The sequence below is a fragment of the Cupressus sempervirens genome, chromosome 8 (genome assembly GCF_028749045.1).
Source record: "Cupressus sempervirens isolate cs-2001-9-10 chromosome 8, ASM2874904v1, whole genome shotgun sequence".
NCBI classification, from domain to species: Eukaryota; Viridiplantae; Streptophyta; class Pinopsida; order Cupressales; family Cupressaceae; genus Cupressus; species Cupressus sempervirens.
In genome coordinates, this window is record NC_143125.1 from 715,234,304 (window position 1) to 715,255,155 (window position 20,852).

The 20,852-nt window shown below is 30.7% G+C and overlaps 1 protein-coding gene across 3 annotated transcripts in view; it reads right to left on the bottom strand.

Moving 5' to 3' along the window:
• The window catches only part of LOC149544436 (clavaminate synthase-like protein At3g21360), a 118,251-nt gene extending 108,777 nt beyond the window's left edge, over positions 1-9,474 (bottom strand). The window contains exons 1-3 of one of the 3 annotated variants that reach the window (XM_089798853.1): positions 9,031-9,470; positions 8,626-8,876; positions 8,153-8,541 (exon numbers count right to left, since the gene is read on the bottom strand). In XM_089798853.1, the coding sequence (XP_089654979.1) occupies positions 8,196-8,541; positions 8,626-8,876; positions 9,031-9,411 (978 nt within the window). In that variant the 5' untranslated portion in view covers positions 9,412-9,470 and the 3' untranslated portion in view covers positions 8,153-8,195. Of the gene's footprint in view, positions 1-7,903; positions 8,542-8,625; positions 8,877-9,030 lie in introns of those variants that run through there. The other 2 variants (XM_089798854.1, XM_089798852.1) reach the window with 2 other exon arrangements.
• Positions 9,475-20,852: the final 11,378 nt, after the last annotated feature.

The window sequence follows — 20,852 nt, forward strand, 5'->3', positions numbered from 1 at the left end:
ACTGCATGATGCTTCACATGTTGGGTTAGGCACTATTCTTAGCCAAGCAAGTAAGCCTATGGCCTTACTTTGCAAGAAATTGAATGGAGTAAAGAATTATTCTATCTATGATCTAGAGTTTTATGCAATTGTTCAAGCATTAAGATATTGGAGGCACTATTTGGTACCACATGAGATTTTGCTATTTACTGATCATGTTGCTCTAAAATATCTCAACACACAAAAGAACTTGAATAGTTGACATGCCAAGTGGGTATCTTTCTCATAGGGATATACCTTTGTCTTGAAACATAAGTCTAGAAAACAAAATTAGGCTTTTAATGCCTTGAACAAGCATGTTACACTATTAACCACAATGGAAACAGAGGTCACTAGTTTTGATGCTATTAAGGTCTTATATGAAACTAATGATTATTTTTGGGAGATTGTAGAATAGCTAAAGGCTTAATATTCTAGTAAGTTGGATCATGTGAAAGGTGACTATTTTATGAAGAATGGTTACCTCTTTAAGGGTAAAAAACTATGTATACCAGGCAGATTTATGTGGGAAAACATTATCAGGGAATTTCATAGTGGTGGACTAGCTAGATGCTTCAAAAAGGAAAAAACAATAAACTTGGTTGAAGATAAGTATTATTGGCCCAAGATAAAGAGGTGCATCACTAAATATGTGGAAAGGTGTAGAATCTATCAAGTAGGTAAAGGAAATTCACAGAATATAGGATTATACATGCCTTTACTAGTACCCACTGAAGTGTGGATTGACTTGAGTATGAATTTTGTATTGAGTCTCCCACACACTCAGTGAGGTAATTATTCTATTTTTGTGGTTTTTGATTGATAAAATACCAACAATTCAACTAGAGTAGCAAAACTATACTCAAAATTTGTTCGATTACATGGCTTTTCAAAGACCATTACCTGCCATAGAGATAGTAAGTTCTTGAGCCATTTTTTGATGATTCTCTCGAGGAAATTAGGAATAAAGTTATAGTTCAGTAGTGCCTATCATCCTCAAACTGATGGACAAATATAGGTAGTCAATCATATTTTGGGAAATTTGTTATGCTGCATTGTGGGGAAGAAGCCTAAACAGTGGAACTTGGCATTACCCTAGGAAAGCTTGCCTATAATAGGTTTTTTTAATGATCCACCAAAAAATCTCCATTTCAAATTCTATATGGTCAAAACCCTCAACGTTTTCTACATCATGTGTCACTTCCCTTGGGAGATAGAATTAGAGATGATGGATTTTCCTTTGTTGAATACCTTCACAAGCTCCAACAAGATGTCAGACAAAAGTTACATAATATTAATACAAGTTACAAGATTGCTGCAGATGCTACTTGAAGACAAGAAATATTTACTTCCGGTGACTTAGTCGTGGTTTACTTGAGGCATGAATGGTTTCCTATAGGTACTTATCATAAATTAAAGTATAAGAAGATTGAAATGTGTATTTTTTTAATGTATACTCTATATTTTCAAACATTACTTTCAAATTTTATAAATAATTTTCAAAAAAGCCTACTATTTATTTTGTAGGAAATTAGTTGGTTTGAAACCTTGTTTCTCTAAAGAAAATGCCATCAAATCTAGAATTGTTATTTTATGATAATGCACTACAATTTTAAGCCTCTTCACTAAAAATCACAAAACTTTAATTCCTCAATAACTTAAACTGTGTCCTATGTTTTAAATATGATTTATATTCATATTATAAAATACAAGATAATTATATAAGTAAAAAATTAATATAGATAGTACTCAAAATCACTAAAAAATATCATTGGATCATTCCATGGAAATATATATTTGGATACAAATAATAGATAGAATTTTTTAAAAATTAAAATATTGTTGAACCTTTTTTATAATTTTACAATTATAAATTAAGAGTATCAATAACATAAGATCATATGCCAAAAAGAAAGTGACTTATTTTTTTTTTTTTAAATCCATTTAAAATAGACAATAATACATAATCATACACACACCTACATTATCATATGAATTGTCTAAACTCTTAAAACACCATTTCTTTTTTAACTAGTATTTCACATCTAAGAATACAAAATAAACATATTGCAAACTTAATCACATTTCTCATTCTTTATTATATAAATATACGTAGCTTGAATCTACAACTTTAATGCTAAAAAAAGAAAGAAAATAAGGAAAATGTTGGGAAAGTTGCAAGAAATCTTAAGTGCAAAATTCTTCAGAGTTAGTTATTAAATTGAAGCCCTGACCGCACACTAATATGGGTTGGATTTCTTGGTGGAATGATGCTATCGTGTGTAGACCTTAGTTGATAATTAGTTGTGTACTATTGGTATTCCTATGTGCCCACTACCAAAGATCTTAGGATTTCCACCGAAGCTTTGGCTATGGATCCGTTCAATGAAAATTTGCAACTTCATCTGACAAAACATAGAAATGGAAAGAAAATTGCAAACAATTATTAGGCCAAGGGAGCTCAGATTAAGGCTCTTCTTCACTATCTCAAGGTCAAGGACCAAACCTCTAAAGAATTCTTTCAAGCCCTCTATGCTCATCATACCTTAGTGGGAATTTGTAAGGTCAAAGGATATTTAGATGCATCAACTTCTGGGAGTCATAACTTTTGGCTCAGATATGGGTTTTGGCTGAAATGTTATAGGTAGTTGTGCAAGGAGGAGTTATTTGGATTGCCGATAGAGCTTTTCTCAATTGGTGGCCATTTTGACATATTTTTGGGAGCTTGAAATATTGTCTTGGCCTCTCAAATTGGATTTTTATGTTTTTTTTCCATTTTTTTAGAAAGTTGTTTGTATAATAAATCCAAAATAATATTCTTGATTTCATACATTAGTTGGCAATTCATCTTGCCTTAGTTGAGGTCTTCTCTTGGGAAAAATTGAGATTCATAGGATGGGTATTAAAAATTACCAAACATGAAAAAATCTATTTTTCCTAAAAATCTACCAAATATGGTAATTTTAGAAATTGCAATAAGTAGTTATTTTCTTTCATTGTAGAGGGAGAGTAGAGTTGGAAAATTTTAATGAAGAATCTAGTATTTTGAAAATCTTCCAAGTGTTATGTTGGCCATGCCTTGTGGAGGTAGGATGCTTGTCAAGAATTTTGACAATCTTTTCCTTCTTCTTATTTGGAAGGTGATGTTGCCAATACACTCCATGGATGTCATCTACACTTGGAACATCACCATGGAATGTGTATAAATCAGAAACATTCAAAACAAGGGAAATGTCAAGATTTGCTGGTAAACTAACCACATGAGCATTATAATTAATCTTTGTGATAATTTTGCAAGGCCCATTCCTTTAATAATTCAATTTATGATATGTCCCTATAGTAAATTGTTTATGGTTCAAGTAAACCTTCACTAAGCCACCAACAAAAAATATTTGTTGTCTTTGAGTAGCATCTGCAACAATCTTGTAACTTGCTTTACTATCATGTAACTTTTGTTTGACATCTTGTTGGAGCTGGTGAAGGTGTTCAACAAAGCCAACTCCATCATCACTAATTCTATCTCCCAAGGAAAGTGACACAAGTTCTAGAACACCTTGAGGATTTCTACCATAGACAATTTGAAATGGAGATTTTGTAGTGGAACTATTAACATAACTATTATAGGAAAATTTTGCCTGGGGCAATGCCAAGTCTCATTGTTTAGGCTTCTCCCCATAATGGAGCATAACACATTTCCCAAACTCTTATTAACTACCTCTATTTGTTCATTAGTTTGAGGATGATAGGCTTTGCTAAAACGTAACTTTGTTCCTAATTTCCTCTAGAGAGTCCTCAACAAATGGCTCAAGAACTTAGTGTATCTATCAAAGGTAATGGTCTTTGAAAGACCATGTAAATGAACAACTTCTGAGAAGAAAAGTTCTGCTACTCTAGTTGCCTTGTTGGTCTTTTTATAAGCAATAAAGTGGACAATTTTGGAAAATCAATCAACAACCACAAAAATAAAATCATTACCTCACTGGGTGTCTAGGAGACCCAATACAAAATCTATACTCAAGTTAGTCCATGTTTTGGTGGTTACTAGTAAAGGCATGTACAATCCTATATTTTGTGAAATGCACATAGACTAAATTTTGAGAATGATGATCAATGAAGACAGTATCAAATGTTGGTAAGACTTGCAAATTTGAATATTTAGATGAAGCTTCATGAAAGGCATATAAGAGACTACTAACTAAAACCCTAATTGAAAGAGACATGGTGCACAAGAAAAATTTCATATGTTATTAGAGTTTCCATTAGTAGAAAGTAGCAGACTATTTGTTACATTAAATGTTGCAAGAGTGGTGTTCAAGCCAATGATAAAGAATGAAGAAAATGATGATGAAGCTCACCTAAAAAATTTCATTGAAGGATATATGGATGGACCATATGCAATGGAAAGTGTCACATTCATAGATGCAACAAGATATTGAACTTATAACTCTAGAAGAAAAAGAGATAATAAATGGAAAGCAAGGAAAGTGGAAGCTATTCTGAGAGTGTTTCCAAGATTTACAAATATGCCTTCATGAGACTCTAAAAAATAGGTTGATTTTTGTTCATCAGAGTTATTATTGTACAAACCATTTCAAAATATGCAAAGATAAATTGGAGTGGATGATACTACAATTATATCCAATTTGGAGTCCCTTAATTATAATCCATGGCATGTAGATAGAAGGACTATTGAAAATGAATTTGAAAATCAAGTTGAAACTCAGGATGATTCTGAAGATGAAAATGAACTAACAAATGATCAAAATATAACTGAGCATGAGTGGGAGATAATATCAAGACTATGTGGACAAATGTGGATCTAATAGAAATATATATATTGGGAAGAAGAGATATCGATAGACAAAATCCATGGAGTGCATAATATCGAGGAGAAGAATACACAAATAAAGAAATACAGTTCATTATAGCTATGAAACAAAATGATTTACTTATACCTGAAGATATGATGATTAGTATATCATATGAAACTTTAGGTACTAGGCAAAATAAAGTACTTCATATTATTATTACACATTATAATTGAGGTGAACATATCATGCCATTATGTATGATAATTCAAGGAATGGCTACAACAGGGAAATCATATCTAATTCAAGCCATTCGTCAAGCTCCTTATGATGCATCAACACCACAATGTTATCCCCTATTATTATTAGCACCAATTGGAATTGCAACTTTTAATATGGGCACATCAACAATTCATCTAACTCTAAGAATCCTTCAAGAATATTCAAACATGGATTTTGGAGGAAAATCAATTATTTTAGTAGGAGATTTGGGACAACTACCTCCTACTAGCAAAAAAAATCACCAAGATATGATAGTAATGTTCATGCAAAGCTATTATGGGAAGAGTTCAATGCTATTGTTAATTTGGATATAGTGTTCAGACAAGAAGGTGAAAGTGAAGACCAATAAAGGTTTTACCAATTACTCAATAATATAAGAGATGCCACTCCAACTATAAATGATTGGAAATCGTTAATGACAAGGATAGATGTTTCATTGCCCCAAAATGCTCTGGAGGAATTTGACAATAATATTAATCTATTTGCAACAAATTATAATGTTCATAACCATAATAGAAAGAAATTATATTCACTAAAAGAACCAATTTCCCTCAATATTGCATCAAAAGAAGGTAGTACTAATCTAGGGGGAGGTCAAAATGATGAACTAGATGTATAATTATTACTTGCTAAGGATGCAAGGGTCATGTTAACATCTAATTTATGGATTGAAGTAGGACTTGTCAATCGAGCTTTGGGATGCATTCTAAGTATCATATACAAACTTTGAAATGCCCCACCAAATCCACCGACATATGTTATGGTTAAATTTGACAATTACTCTAGAATGGCATTTGAAGATGAAGCTCCAAAATTAATTTTCATTTCTCTAATACAAAGAGGGTGCACAAGTCAATTTCCCTTACATGTGGCTTGGGCATTAACTATCCATAAATCATAGGGATTAAAACATTCCAAGGAAAAAATTGACATTGGACCAAGAGAAAGGACAAGACTAATATTTGTTGCTATATTACAAGTTAATTCTTTGTATGGACTTCGAATTTCACCACCATTTTCTTATGATCATTATAAAAAGATGAAGACAGGGAAGCAAATTGTCAAAAGGAAAGTAGAGGAGGAATGACTCAAATATCTAGAAAGAGATTAATTGTATGCAATGTATATACTATATTTCAATATCTATAAAACATAATGAATATTACAAGAATCATGCTTTAAAAAGCATATTTCATATCTAAATTTTAATAGATTTCAAATTTACATGTTGCATTACGGATGCTACTAGCTTAGATATCTGTATATATCTAACTACAACACACCAAGAGATATCAATGTTGAGGCGCCTATTTCAATAAATAGATAGGTGCCTTGAGATTGATATCTCTAATTTAATATTCTCATGACTTTTTAATGAACAAGTTTTAAATTCAATAATACTATAATTTTAAAAAAAGTAATTAAGTTACTAAAATTATTAAATATTTCAATAAAATATAATTTTTATCAAACAAAATTTTTCAATGTGAGAGTAATACAAAAATATCATTGGCCCACCATAATACTATTATTTTGATACAAATATAATAGTTAAACCTTATTCTTATGTGGGCATTTCTGAAAAATCTATCCTTATCACCACAATTTTTAAACCAATGAAATGGACAAAATTTAATTTTATAAATTAATAAAGTTAAGTATTTTGCATCTAACTTTATTAAACCCTAAAATATAATATTGTTAAACATGTCCATTAAGTTTGATTGGTTTAAACTATGACATTTAATCACAGATAGATTTTGCACAATGCCTATTTCAAAAAGATTTAAACTGATAATTAATGCAAATTATTAAATAGAATGTGTTAATTAAATTTAAAGAGCAACAAATCATTTGATATGAAACGGGTGAAAGAAGAAAACTTGACTTAATATGTATAATTATTGGTCTAATCTTTATTGAAGTATTTTTTATGAAAGCAATAAGATCATAATTAAGTGGCACAATATTTGAGAATGAGGGCATAAACATAGGCTTTAGAATTCATCTTTTCAAATTAGCTATTTTAAAAGGTTGAGTTTTATTCAAATTTATTAAAGATAAATTTCGTAGACATGTATTTGAGGTACATAAATATTGGGCCATCTTATAAAAATATATCATATGATACTACATTGTACTCCCAATAAATAAGAGGTGATGATATCTTCTTCTTTATTTCTCAACTTATTCGTTATTTCTATAAAACTGATGTCTTTTAAAATGTGATTTGTCAATATGGCCAAACCCTAGATCCTACTCAGAATCTAATTTAAAGATATTTATAAAAGATATTTATCATACCTTATACATAAAAATAAAATAACAAACATAAATATGTTATACCTTATTAATAAATCTAATTAGCAATTCAGATTCAATTTAAACACTTACTAAAAAACACAGTGAACAAATAATGATATCACCATTTCTTAAGAATCATCAATGTTGTAAGCATTTTATATTTAAAAGCATATAGGTTCTATTAAATAAAATAATACAATTCAATTTTACATAATTATCATACAATACATATATCACTTCTCACCTCATCTTAAAATAAGAATTGAAATATATAACTTATATATAACTTAAAGAATTATATACATATTCAACAATAAACTTTAATGTAAGACAAAACATCACAATAATGATTTTAATAACACAAATATAACCGCTACAGTAAAAACATGTGGACACAAATAGCCTACAGAATAGTAAACATTAATTTGTGAGGCTATCTGTTTTGATTATAGACCAACCTAAACCATCCATCGATCCATCTTTCTTAAAGCTTTTCACAAGAAACACATAAATTGTTATTATTAAATTTTAAAATTGAATAGTTTTACCAACTACCATTATACTCAAACTCCACTGCAAATTTAACTTGATGGGTCCTCCCTCCCCACTTACATAATTAATGACAATTTATACAATCTTAATTACACTACCCTGCTGGTGATGCATAAAAGTTTTAACACATCAAAAGCCATTGGTTTGACAAACATACACGTTCAAAGTTTATTCATGTCCAAACAAACCCAGGATAACACAAGCAACACAGAAATAGTTTTATGAATAGTATTACTTGCAGAAGGATGCAAGTATTCTCCTGGGTGGTTTCGAAGGCCTCCTTGCATGCATTACAAATCTGTTGTCCAACACAAACACATCACCAAATTCCCATTTCACATCGACAGCCTCCTCCTCAGCGATTTGTTGGCATGATTCGATGACGTCTTTGGGAATCACAGATCCATCTCCTAGTAAAGGGCCAGGGCCCGGACCCAGATCATTCAGAGGTAAGAGATTGAAAAAAGCTTTCTTATCCCCATCTACTGTTCTGATCGAAGTAAGGGGTTCTAACTCAAACAACATCGTGTTCCCATCCCAACTCACCTTTGAAATTCCTAGTCCAGAATCTCTGGCCCTTAAAAAACATGTATTGCATTAGTTTTCAATCAAATCATCTCAAAAATCCCTGTGAAATAACGAAAATCAATGCAATTCTTACTTTGTTTCCGCTTCTTCCTTATCCTTGGTATTGTATAAGGTTTGCCAACCTCTCAGGAAATTGTTAGGATCATCCTCTGCAGGAAAATTGGTCTGATAAACACACCCTTCTTTTTCGAGTTTGCTTATGAATTCGGGATACTTCTCTTTCATTCTCTCAGTGATCTTGTGGCTTAATAAGACCGCAGTTTCCCCTCCGTCCGGTGGAGCAATCTCACAATAAAAAGCTAATTTGGTGGGAAAGTCTTCAAACTACATCAACAAAAAGATACAACTATACTTAGAAGTATATAACACATACAATCTCTACTAAACCACCTTGACCGTCTGAAAAACAACAGAAGACTTCACAAGTATAAATCTGATTTTATTTTTAAACTAGTATGTTGAATAGCTAAAAACATACCGTAGACATCTCATGGTGGAATTTGATGGGTTGGTGGAGAGGAGCTTCATTTGCTGTAAAAACTCTTCCCTCAACCCTTGTTCTTGAAGCTGCTCCCCTATATGCCTTCTCTTCCCAACCAAATGCCTCCATAACTTCATTGAAATCTGATGCAGATTTAAGAGGAAATCCCCTGAAAAGCAACGCTCCCACCTTTTTCAGATGATTGTTGATCCACTCTCTGTTGGTTTCAATGGTGTGGAGAAAGGATTGCAATGTGTTTCCCTCATCACTCTCATCCAGGGGCAACAGAACCATGGGAAAAAGGAGCCCATTTTCTTCAATTACTCTCTGGTGGGCAATTTTTCCTTGTTGGAAAGGGCAATCCTGCAACTCCCCCATTTCTGCCCTGTGCTGAAAACATGATTCAACATCCCTATTAATAAGAGCGTACGATGAGATTTTCTTGAAAAAGTCAGAGAAAGGCTGGAATTGGGGTTTCGCTCCGATGCAAAAATATATATTAATAATTAAGAAGTAACCAAAATTGACACGATGCTTGTAGAAAGAGTTGTCAATATCTATCGACTTATCCGAGTGAAAAAGACTTGTTGACCGTCTGTTAAACTTATCTGTATACAGATGATAGATATGGTGATTTGTTGTCACCTTCTTACCCACCTTTCCTCTACTTCGCTGCTGTGAAGATTCCCACTCTTCTCTAGTTTGGACGGACTTTTAATTCCCTTGTGTCTGAATCGATTTTTCTATTCACTTTATAGACTTCTTCACCCTCTATTAAACTTATCTGTGTATAACGATGATAGATATGGTGATTTCTTGTCACCTTGTTATTCGTTTTTTCTATATCGTACTACTGTGAAGATTCCCACTCTCTAATTGGTTGGACTTTGAATTCTCTCGTGTCTGTGTCTATTTTTCTATTCACTTTTATTTATTTAACCGATTTTTCTATTTACTTTTATTTCTTTAATCCTCATACGGTTGTGAGTCGCCAGTAATCCATATGACTCGTAATCCATATTTATTATATTTTATTTATTAAAGTGGAGCTGAAATTAGTAAAAAAAAGGAAACGTGTAGAATGAAAAAGACGTGAAGGATTAGGATTTCTGTTGTAATCTATGTTGATTACATTTTACTCATTAAAATTGGTCATGATAGGACTAGATTTATTGTACTTGTCGTAGGCAATGTAGCAATGTACGCATTCAGTTCAACTCAATTAATCAATAGTTTTGCACTCATCGATCAATCATAGATAAACATGTGTTTCTTATTTACATATTTCTAAAGTTTTCATAAATATTTATTAATTAGAAATATTATATAAATGACTTATTTGAATTATGATTGGCTCAATCAATTTGGTCTTATAAGACCCCTTTTTTCGGAGCCATACTCCATATTCATTTTTTCTAGCAAGATTTTAGGATTATAATCTTAAGATCAAATTTAAGTATTTTACAAACTATTTATCTAATTTTTTCATCAATGTTTCAATTAATAAGGACTTTATTTTAATTTCAAGATATTTAATTCTTCTCAATGACAAATTATATTATATTTTTCTATTTCAATTTTGTAATTTAATGAATATAATCTATTTCTTAAATTAATTTATAATAATTTTAAAATCTATTTTTATTATAATCCATTTTATAATATTAAAATTATATATTATATAATGAAAAATTATTATTATTTCACTATTTTTTAATGTATGATTAATTATTATAATATTTAACAATAATCTCTATTACAGTTATTTTACGGCAAGTATATGCCACTATGTGACACTTGTTTCTATTGTATCTAAATTAATCTTTCAATTTGCTATTATTTTTTATTTGGTTATTATAAGGTGGGAATTCTATTTGTACTCTATGTTCATTACATTTCACTTACTAAAGTTCACTATGGTTGGATTTGAATTGTCACTCTTTTGTGTTTGTGATCCATTTTTCTTTTCATTTAAAAAAAAAAAAAAAATCATTATAGAATTAGTGGTTGCATTTATAGTCCATGTACATTCCATTTCATTTATCAGAGTTCACTATGGTTGGACTTAAATTGTCTCTCTTTATGTCTTAGTTGATTTTTCTATTCATTTTTGTTTATTTAACTATTATAGAGTTAGGGTTTACAATGAACCTTGATTAAGTTGTGGGTTTAGTAAATAAAAAAATTGAATAATTACTAATGGTATTTGACTAATGTCGTTTTCATTATCAATATAAATATCCAAAAATTAGCCTTTGTTAAATTAATATACAAATACATGTTATCCATTTTGAATATTTATATTACTCTTAAATAAAATTTAATAAATCAATTTTTAAATAAGTGACCAAAAGCATCAAAGTTCTTACCAAAAGTGTAATATGATTCATTTAGTTTGGTCTTATAGGACCCCTTATTTTTTTAGTCTTCCTCCATATTAATTACTTTTCTACTAGATTTTAAGATATAAATTAAGTATTTCTACCTTTTGATAAAATTATTTAAATAGATTCACTACTATTCACTTTTACTTGCTACTATATAATTAATTGCGTTTTATATTAGAAATAGATTAATTGGATTCTTAAATTCTTATTTTCCACTATTTTCTTCAAAATTACATAATAACATTACAATTTAAAAATTAGTTAATTTTGTTCTTTCAACATATCTTTCCATTTTAAGAAGGATGGACATATGAATAAGGCCCTCCTAACCAAGGTTGGTTGGAGATTGATGAACTCTCTTGGTAGTTGGTGCAACATTGTGATGGCCAAGTACCTTGGAGGGGAACTATTCCATCACTTCCTATGGACCCATGCTCTCCCCCACAGTTCTAAAATTTAGAACAATGTAGTGCACACCCAAAAAATTCTGAAGATGCGTTGTCATAGGATTGTGGGGGATGGAAACATCATTGATTTCTGGGAAGACCAATGGCTTCAAGATGACCCCCTCATGCACACTAGACTCCTACCCTTGCATGAGACTTGTACTAGACAGAATGGTACTCTAACTCGAAGCTATATCACTCGTGATCATTAATGGATTAAAATTCAAAATAAGGTGTTTACTAAGATGGGCCTTGCTCTAGAACTAAAAAATCTCCTTCAGTGTTATCATATCCCTTTCACCTCAGTGGATGACTCCTTGTCTTGGAGAATTACCCTCTTGGGTGACTTCATGGTGAAGTCAAGTTATCTTGTCTAAGAGGGGAGGAGGCCCAAGGAGATTGGAGGAAGGTCTAGCACCCATAGATCCTACCAAAGATCAATTTCTTTTATGATCTTCAAAGGAGAGGGTGTCAACTAGCTAACTATTGTGTCTTGTGCTACCAAGATGCATAATCTATCTCACACCTTCTTAACCATTTCTTTTTTTCTTCAGATGTGTGGAATAGGTCCTTGGGTTGTGGGAGGTCCAATGGTGTGTTGATGAAAGCTTGCATCAATTTGTTCACTAGGAAAGACTGTTTTATAACCCACATCTTAAAAATCTATGGACAATAATCCCACTGTATGTATTGGTTCCCAAAACTGCAGATTGGAAATCCAAGAGCTTGTCACTTCTTTCATAGGATTCTGCAATCAGTTATGGCCAATGAACTAGAATCACCTTGATTCCCCTACACTTTAGGCTCCACTACACCCAAGTGGGTAAACCTTCACCTCAAACATTGACTGCCTAGTTCAAGGCTTTTCTATAGCAAATTTAAGTTTTGGAGTTCTCTAGCTAGCAAGGTCCTTGAACTCAATTAAAATGAAACTTAATGCTAAGTGCTTGAATTTGAATTGAATGAATTGTATAAGGTTTTAATAATGGATTTGATGCTTGTAGAAGGAATATATAGATTATCTAACTTCAATAATAGAAAGACCAGTGTCTTTTCTCACCTAGGCAATAGAGTCAGCTTCAGTGAATTTTCACATACAACTTTATAAAGTTCACATGCACTTATACTACCAACAATTAAATAATCAAGATGTGATAGATCAAATATTTATGCAATCTTAAATTATTCTAGATTGAATTTTAACTTCTCTGGTGGGGAGACAAATGGACACAGATACAAAAACAATTTAATATTTCACAATATTAGTAATAATCAAATTTAAAATTCTAAATGAGTAGATCACTTATCCAACATTTAAGTTGTATACAAAATTCAAAAAATAATTGCAAAGGATGATTCATCTACAGCTTAAATCTCCACGCCATTTAGAAATAAACAAAAGACAATTTATTTTATTATAAAAATAAAATAATTAAATTTATATTAAAAATTCATATTGTAGCTTTATTCCTCTGTACAAGTACTCCTTAAGAATATGTTTTTCAAATGTCTTCAAATATGTATGTTGGATTTGTCTTTGAAAAAAAAAGTATCTTGCATTTATATCTTATATTTTGTATCGACGTGACTTTTGAAGCCTATGATTTTGTCTTTTCATAACTAATACTAATGGAGAAGTATACCAATTTTAGGTTTTTAATGAATCATATTAATATTTTTAATAAGAATTAAAACTTTGCATTTGTGAATTTGGGGTTGCATAGCGTATTTGTGAACTATCAAAATTATTTGATAGATTTTACTTCCGCATATTTTGTTCACCCATCTATTGATCTTTGTTTCTTGTTTTGTGGATGAATTACGACATTCATTCATGATCATGTTGCTTGCAGTCTCCATTAAAAAAGAATTCTTCTGCAATAATAAGAGAAATTTCAAACTGGACGCTTTATTCATCCACATAAATTGGCTCTTCACTCTGTTTAAGCTTTGTTGGGATTTTTGGGTTCAACTAGCCTTTCCTCCTTCCACATTTTTCAACCAAGACAAAGAAAGTAATGACTGTATATGTCTATGTTCATTGATTAATGTGAAAGGGGAAAGCCATCATGACCTTTCTTTTGCTGATATTATTTTTGCAATGTAATCGAATATATTCATTGTCACAGATTGAGTTTCTCTGTGCATGTGTTCTATGTTGTGATTGTTTGAGCTTGCAATAGAGGGGAGTTTTTGGTGCCACATCACTAGCTATGGATTCCATAACCTACAATCATTTCATTCAATGAGAACACATCCATGCAATACATTTTAACAAACACTTGGCATGTATTTCTAAACTACCACATTTAGCATGTTGGTGGAGTAATTTCTCCACCTACCGGTCATCCATCATAGACAAATAGCCATCCACAACTACAGATAAATAGACCACTCATTTTCCACATGCAGTCGTCCAAACACGAAGCAACTCAGCCATCCATTTTAGCTAATCTCATTAATATTGTAGCTAATTCTATGTCATAGTCAATATAGCATTTACTATGTATTTCTCTATAAATTAATAGACTGCCCTATGATCAGCAGAGTCCATTTTGGGTTTCTCATAGTGGATCATGAGTATATGGAATGTTGTAGCATTCTAAGGACTTCTAATAGATTTTAGTTATGTATGAAGTGTTGTAGCACATTGTGATAAGTCATTGTATTTTACATATTGAATTGAATGCTTATCTTTTAGTTGGTGTTTGTCTTTGATCCACTCTATCCACCTCCTTCAAGTGGTATCAAAGCTAATGGGAGATGATCCTCAAGATTAGAGGTCGATGAGTTTAGAATTGGTGAAGAGTGTTGTGGCATCATAGCCCAATAGGCAAGGGCATTTGAAATTATCTTTTGCAAGAATAAAGAGAAGAACAAATCAAGAGACTACTATGAGAAACAAAGAAGCCATAAAAGGAAGGAAGCCAAAGTTGAAGTGTGTTTGAGTTAGTGTTGTGTGACACTGTCATTCATAGATTTGAAGCATATGGAGCATCTCTGTGCAATCGGGAGTGCCAGAGAATGCATACATGTGGCATGGAAGATATTGATCATGAAAATGTTTTATTATGTATTTTTATTTGAAATATGTGTGGAGTATTATAAGTCAGTTGTAGGAGTTAGCATTCATTAGGAAAAGAGATGGCATGCTAGAGTTTGTTGTCATGGTGAAAAGGTCTATGTGTGTGTTGATTGGATAAAAGTGTTGGGATTGGAAGTGTGAATTTGTTTGTCTAATTGTGAAGGCTATGATGTTATTGATAATAGTCAATGTAATAGAAGTTTGTTGCATTGATAGCCCCCAATCAAGTGATGAAGATTGAATGAGAATTGTTTGTTAATGAGCTAGTGTAAGGGGTGCATTATCAGTTGTACCTAACACCCTAGAGTTTGACTAAATGTATTGATGAACTATGTTTAAGAAAAGGATTACTATAGAACTGGCGAGTATAGTGGCTAGGCACCCATTTATCTCGATAGATGGATTTCTTTTTATATGGACTCAATAATTAGTCTGATGCAGGTTAAGAAGTAGAAAAGCCAAAGTGATGATAGTTTTCCCATCATATGAGTTAGTGGTAATTTGAGACCATTTTTGTAATGTTTGGTGGTCTATTATAACCACTATTATGCAAGGTTTATGGTTATCCAAAACCATTTAAATGTAAAGCTTTTTGGTCAGCTAGAAACTATTTACATTGGTTAGGGGTAAGCCATAAAACCTAAAGTATTTATGACAAGGGAAAACAATATAAATGCAGTAGCATTAGTGGAAGAAATTAAGGGGGAGTGTTGGTGGAGTAATTTCTCCACCTACTAGTCGTCCATCGCAGACAAACAACCATCCATAGCTATAAAGAAATAGACCACTCATTTTCCACATGTAACTGTCCAAACACAACCAACTCAGCCATCCATCTTAGCTAATCTCATTAATATTGTAGCTAATTCCATGTCATAGCCAAGATAGCATTTACTATGTATTTCTCTATAAATTAATAGACTAGCTTGTGATCAGCATAGCCCATTTTGGGTTTCTCATTGTGGATCATGAGTGGATGGAATGTTGTAGCATTCTAAGGACTTCTAGTAGATTTTAGTTATGTATGAAGTGTTGTAGCACATTGTGATAAGTCATTGTATTTTACATATTGAGCTGAATGCTTATCTTTTAGTTGGTGTTTGTCTTTGATCCACTTTATCCATCTCCTGCATGACATACATTATAGCAATTGCATCTCATCTCACAATTTAATTCAAAGAGGTTCATAATAAAAGTATTTCTCATAGCTTATGTAAAAAATTAAAAATAATAATTTAATTTGTTTTAATGGTTTATTAATAAATCAAAATAGAAATTCTATTTAGCGTCATTGAGTTTGAATGTACATTGAGATGGAATGATGAATCGTTTGGTTTACACCATTTACAAGGCATGTCATACAAATAATAATTTGATTGTTTCTTCAACATCATTAATGTTGAGAGCATTTAATGTTTGAATCATATAACTTTTTTCGATGAAACAAACCGCAATTCAATTTCCCATAGTTATCATCATTGTTTATATCTTATTTCACTTATTAAACATTTGTTAACATTATAATTTATAAACCAGGATTTATAATATTTTTAAAAGCTATAAAATAAATTCTCTCTAAAAAAAAAGGAAATATATCATAAAATTTAATAATGCCTATGTACAAATTCATTTAAATCCCTTTGGTTGCAGATATAGGAATTGAGAATACAAATGCATATTAGGAATAGAAACAGGAATGGCTATTCTAATAACAACTGTTTTGTGGAATGGAAATAAGTTCATTTTATGCGGCAAAATGAGAATATGTATTCCTATTCCCCATTCCAATTGACACACAAACTAGAAATATAAAACACATTCCTATTTCAGCAACCAAAGGAACTTTGTACTTACAATCATCAAACATGGGTGCACAATGAGAGGGAGGGTGATAATAACTAATCTCAAAAGTCAAGATGTCTTTGGTGAAAATGGCTATCAAGTTGAGGGATTATTGTATATTGTAATTTATTAATAATTTTAAAATTCTAAAACAATTGTTTTGTAATTTCATTTTAATACTAAACAAGAGCTCTTGACGAGCAATAGTCCCTAGCTTTTGGAAGAGAAGAAACCGCTACTCATGAAACATGGATCAATAAGTTTGACTAAAAAATTACACAATTGAGTAATGATAGTAATATCACAAGAATTTTTTTAGTTAAGCTTTTAATTATGTCTTAGCCTTATTTTTAGATAAAATCTAACCATTAATCTATTTTTAAAAAATTATGATTTTAAAATTTTAAACAATTTTAAACTTGTATTTCAAATTTTAAACTTGCACAGGCATTTAATTTCATAAATTGGAAGTGTTGGAGTATGAGGTGGAGAGTTTTATATATATATATATAAGAAGGAAGTTTCAAATATTTAATGTTTTATAATAGAACCATTTTTAAAGATAATTTTTATATTTAATTGTATAGTTTAAAGTTCTATCGTAAAAATATGTTTTAAAGTAAAATGTCAAACTTTGTTTTACAATTAAAACAATTTTAATTACTAAAAAAATCAACATATAACATAAATTAATCAATTAATTAAATTTTTATAATATTCAATAAATATATTTGGAAACTATTATTTTCGTGGAATTGAAGTACATAACATTTCTTTGTGTGCAAACTTTAGAGGATTTATCTATCGGTTAGTTCTTCACCTTTAATTTGTTTTCCATTTCAAACATGTCGTATAGAAGGAATTAATTGTTCAAGGAATATTTCTACAATATTCTTAAAAAATATTACTATCTTATTCTTAAAAATATTATAAAATTTTAATTAATTAATTAATTAATTAATTTTATATGTTGATTTTTTTAGTAATTAAAAATTTTTTAATTGTAAAACAAAGTTTGACTTTTTACTTTAAAATATATTTTTACCATAGAGCTTTAAACTATACAATTGAATATAAAAATTATCTTAAAAAATAGTTCTATTATAAAACATTAATGTAGATTACGGGTTCAGTATTCAAAGTGGATGCCATTGACTTTCCTTGTTCGTCGATGTTGATCTCCAATCGAATGCCTAATGGTCATTGATTCAGAGAATGTTTTTCCCAGGTGCTCTGTTTTTAATGTTCTTTTATTAGTCCCTGCATTATCTATAAAATATTCAAAACAACACCGATCTCAACTTCTATAAAATATTCTAATTAAAGTTATGTCATATTGTATGAATTCGATAATGTCTATTTAATTATATATCGATTTAATTGTCATTAAAATTGATCTCATTAAAATATTATTCTATTATATGAATTTGATAATCTCTTTAATTATATAGATTTAATTATCTTTGAAAATTGCATTTTTATTCTCTTCAGGTGCCTGCCAATAGTATATATTCTTTATAAACAAAAATATTTACGTACAAATCGTCTTGACTATTGGAATTTCACAATGAAACATTCAAACAATCAATGTAAATTTTGTATTAAAAACTATCAAAATACGTTGAGGCAAAGAGGGTGTCAAAGCTTTGAATCTCATATGAACTATTTCAAAATTTGGAATTCTTTTATAAGAATAGAATAACCCAAAATTCAATGAGATGTGAAACAATATTAAAATGTTAGAACTTGTGTAACCAATCTCTTTTCCCTTTCTGTCTTCATGTTTTTGTACATGCAAGTAGTTCGGTGTAGAATAAACTTTTCCAAAGAATTATTTACCGTTAAAAAAAATCCACATCCACTGTAATTTCAGTAAATTAGTATGTTTTTAATTATTATTGTATCATATTTTTTTGATTGGCACGACGACTCACACCTTTCAACGGCTCAAGTTGTGGACATTAATTTTCAGCAGGCATAAATCATATTAAATTTTATTGGTGTTCTTAATGTGAAGAGGCAAAACGTGTCAGCCTGGAGAATTAAATTGATTGCAATATTTTATTCGGTACAATCCTAAATGGTAAGCTATGATGCTCATAGTGTACTTGAAATTTCCATAGTGATTCACACCCAACACATGGTATACCACGTAATAAAGTTCCTCCCCTCATTTAATGCATGCTTATCTATGTTTCTATTTTTCATATTTTTCTTGTTGTTAAAAATAGTTAACACCTAGAAAATGTAGTGTTAATAAATGAAAAATTAGAAATTAATATACAGAAATAGATTTTTAAAATAAAGTTTATGACAACTTTAGGCTTTAAATTGTTTTAAGACTAAGAAATTAATTCAAGGAGTTTAATGAAAACATTAGTTTCATGCCTATAATAAGCAGGGACTAATAATAAATTAATGTCTATTCGATCAGTTGTGTGGAAGCTACGTCTTTGGTCGGGCCCAGATATACCCCATGGATTTTCTTGCTCAGTGCATTCCAATACCGGAGCCAGCTTCAATTGCACACAGAGTCCACAAATTGAGATTATTGATTCTTCACATTCAACATTACCTCTTTCTGCTTCACTCTCCAATGTATGGTTTGATTTGTCTAAGAAATTTTCCAAACTTTTTCGATGATTGAGCCCACTATCGATCACAATGTTTGGTTTGACATTCTATCAAACATTAGGTGTGCAATAGCTATGACAGCATAGCACTTATGTCTTGACATAAATCATAACGAGGGTGTCAATGAGAAAAGAGTGAAGACTTGCGATTAGAGAATTTCCACACACCAAGGTGACAAGTTGGAATACATACGCATTTACCCTTGCCTCCCTTTCTATGAAGCAAGCATCTTGATGCTCTTATAGAGATCATTAATAATGGCTAGCAATATTTCTTCTTCCCTCGTCACTTATTAATTGACCAAACCCTGCTTATACATTTTCCAACATTGCATACCAATTGATTTCCAATTTCTGCAATGATTTCTCATACATCCTGCAAAGGCCATGATAATAATCACTCATGTTTCAATGTATTTTCATACCTCATCCTTCAGTTCTCGTGTGGCACTAGTACCTTTTTACTGATTTTTTAGAACAATCACATTCAAATCACAATATGTGACTAAACTCATTACTTCTGAGGCTTCTGTGAAGCAATTAAATTTTATTGAGGTTGATTAACCTCAAAATTATATCCTCCAGAATTGGGAAAATAGGTTTTGTCTTCAAATTACATGTTTTAGGTCTTATGTTTAACCTTTTTTTTTTAGAGGTTAAGTTTTGGGTTTCAGAATGTGTGTTTGAGAAGTTTATCTCAACTCATTTTCTTTGTTGAGTCTGGTTAAGATTTTAGATCAAGAATTTAAAAAATTGAACTGCTACACGAATCTGAGGACAAGCTAGTAGCATTAGGATCACGAAATAATTCAAAGATCATCAATCATAGGATCTTTTAAAATTCCAAATCAACACATTTGGATTAAAGGTAAAGTTGACCAAACAACAAAAACAAAAACAGGAGAACAAGCCAAACCCCAGATCCTACTGAGAATCCAATTTAAAGAAATTCAGAAGAATATTTATCATAGCTTATACATAAAAATAAAAATAACAAATCTAATTTTCTTATAGCTTATTAATAAATCTAATTAGAAACTCAAATTCAATTTGAACACCTATTATAAAAGCACAATTGCAAATAATGAAATCACCATTTCTTCATAAGCATCAATGTTATAAGAATTTTATGTTTAAAGCATACAAAAACTATTAAATTAAAAAAATACAATTCAATTTTTCATAATTATCATATACTACATATATCACTTCGCACCTCATAGCAATGAAATATATAACTTCAACAATTGTATAAATACCCAACAATAAACTTTAATCTAAGACAAAACATCACAATAATGTTTTTAATAACACTAGTACAGTAAACACATGTGGACACAAATAGTCTACACGATAGTAAACATTGATTTGTGAGACTATCTGTTTTAATTATAAGCCAATCTAAAATATCCATCTTTCTTAAAGC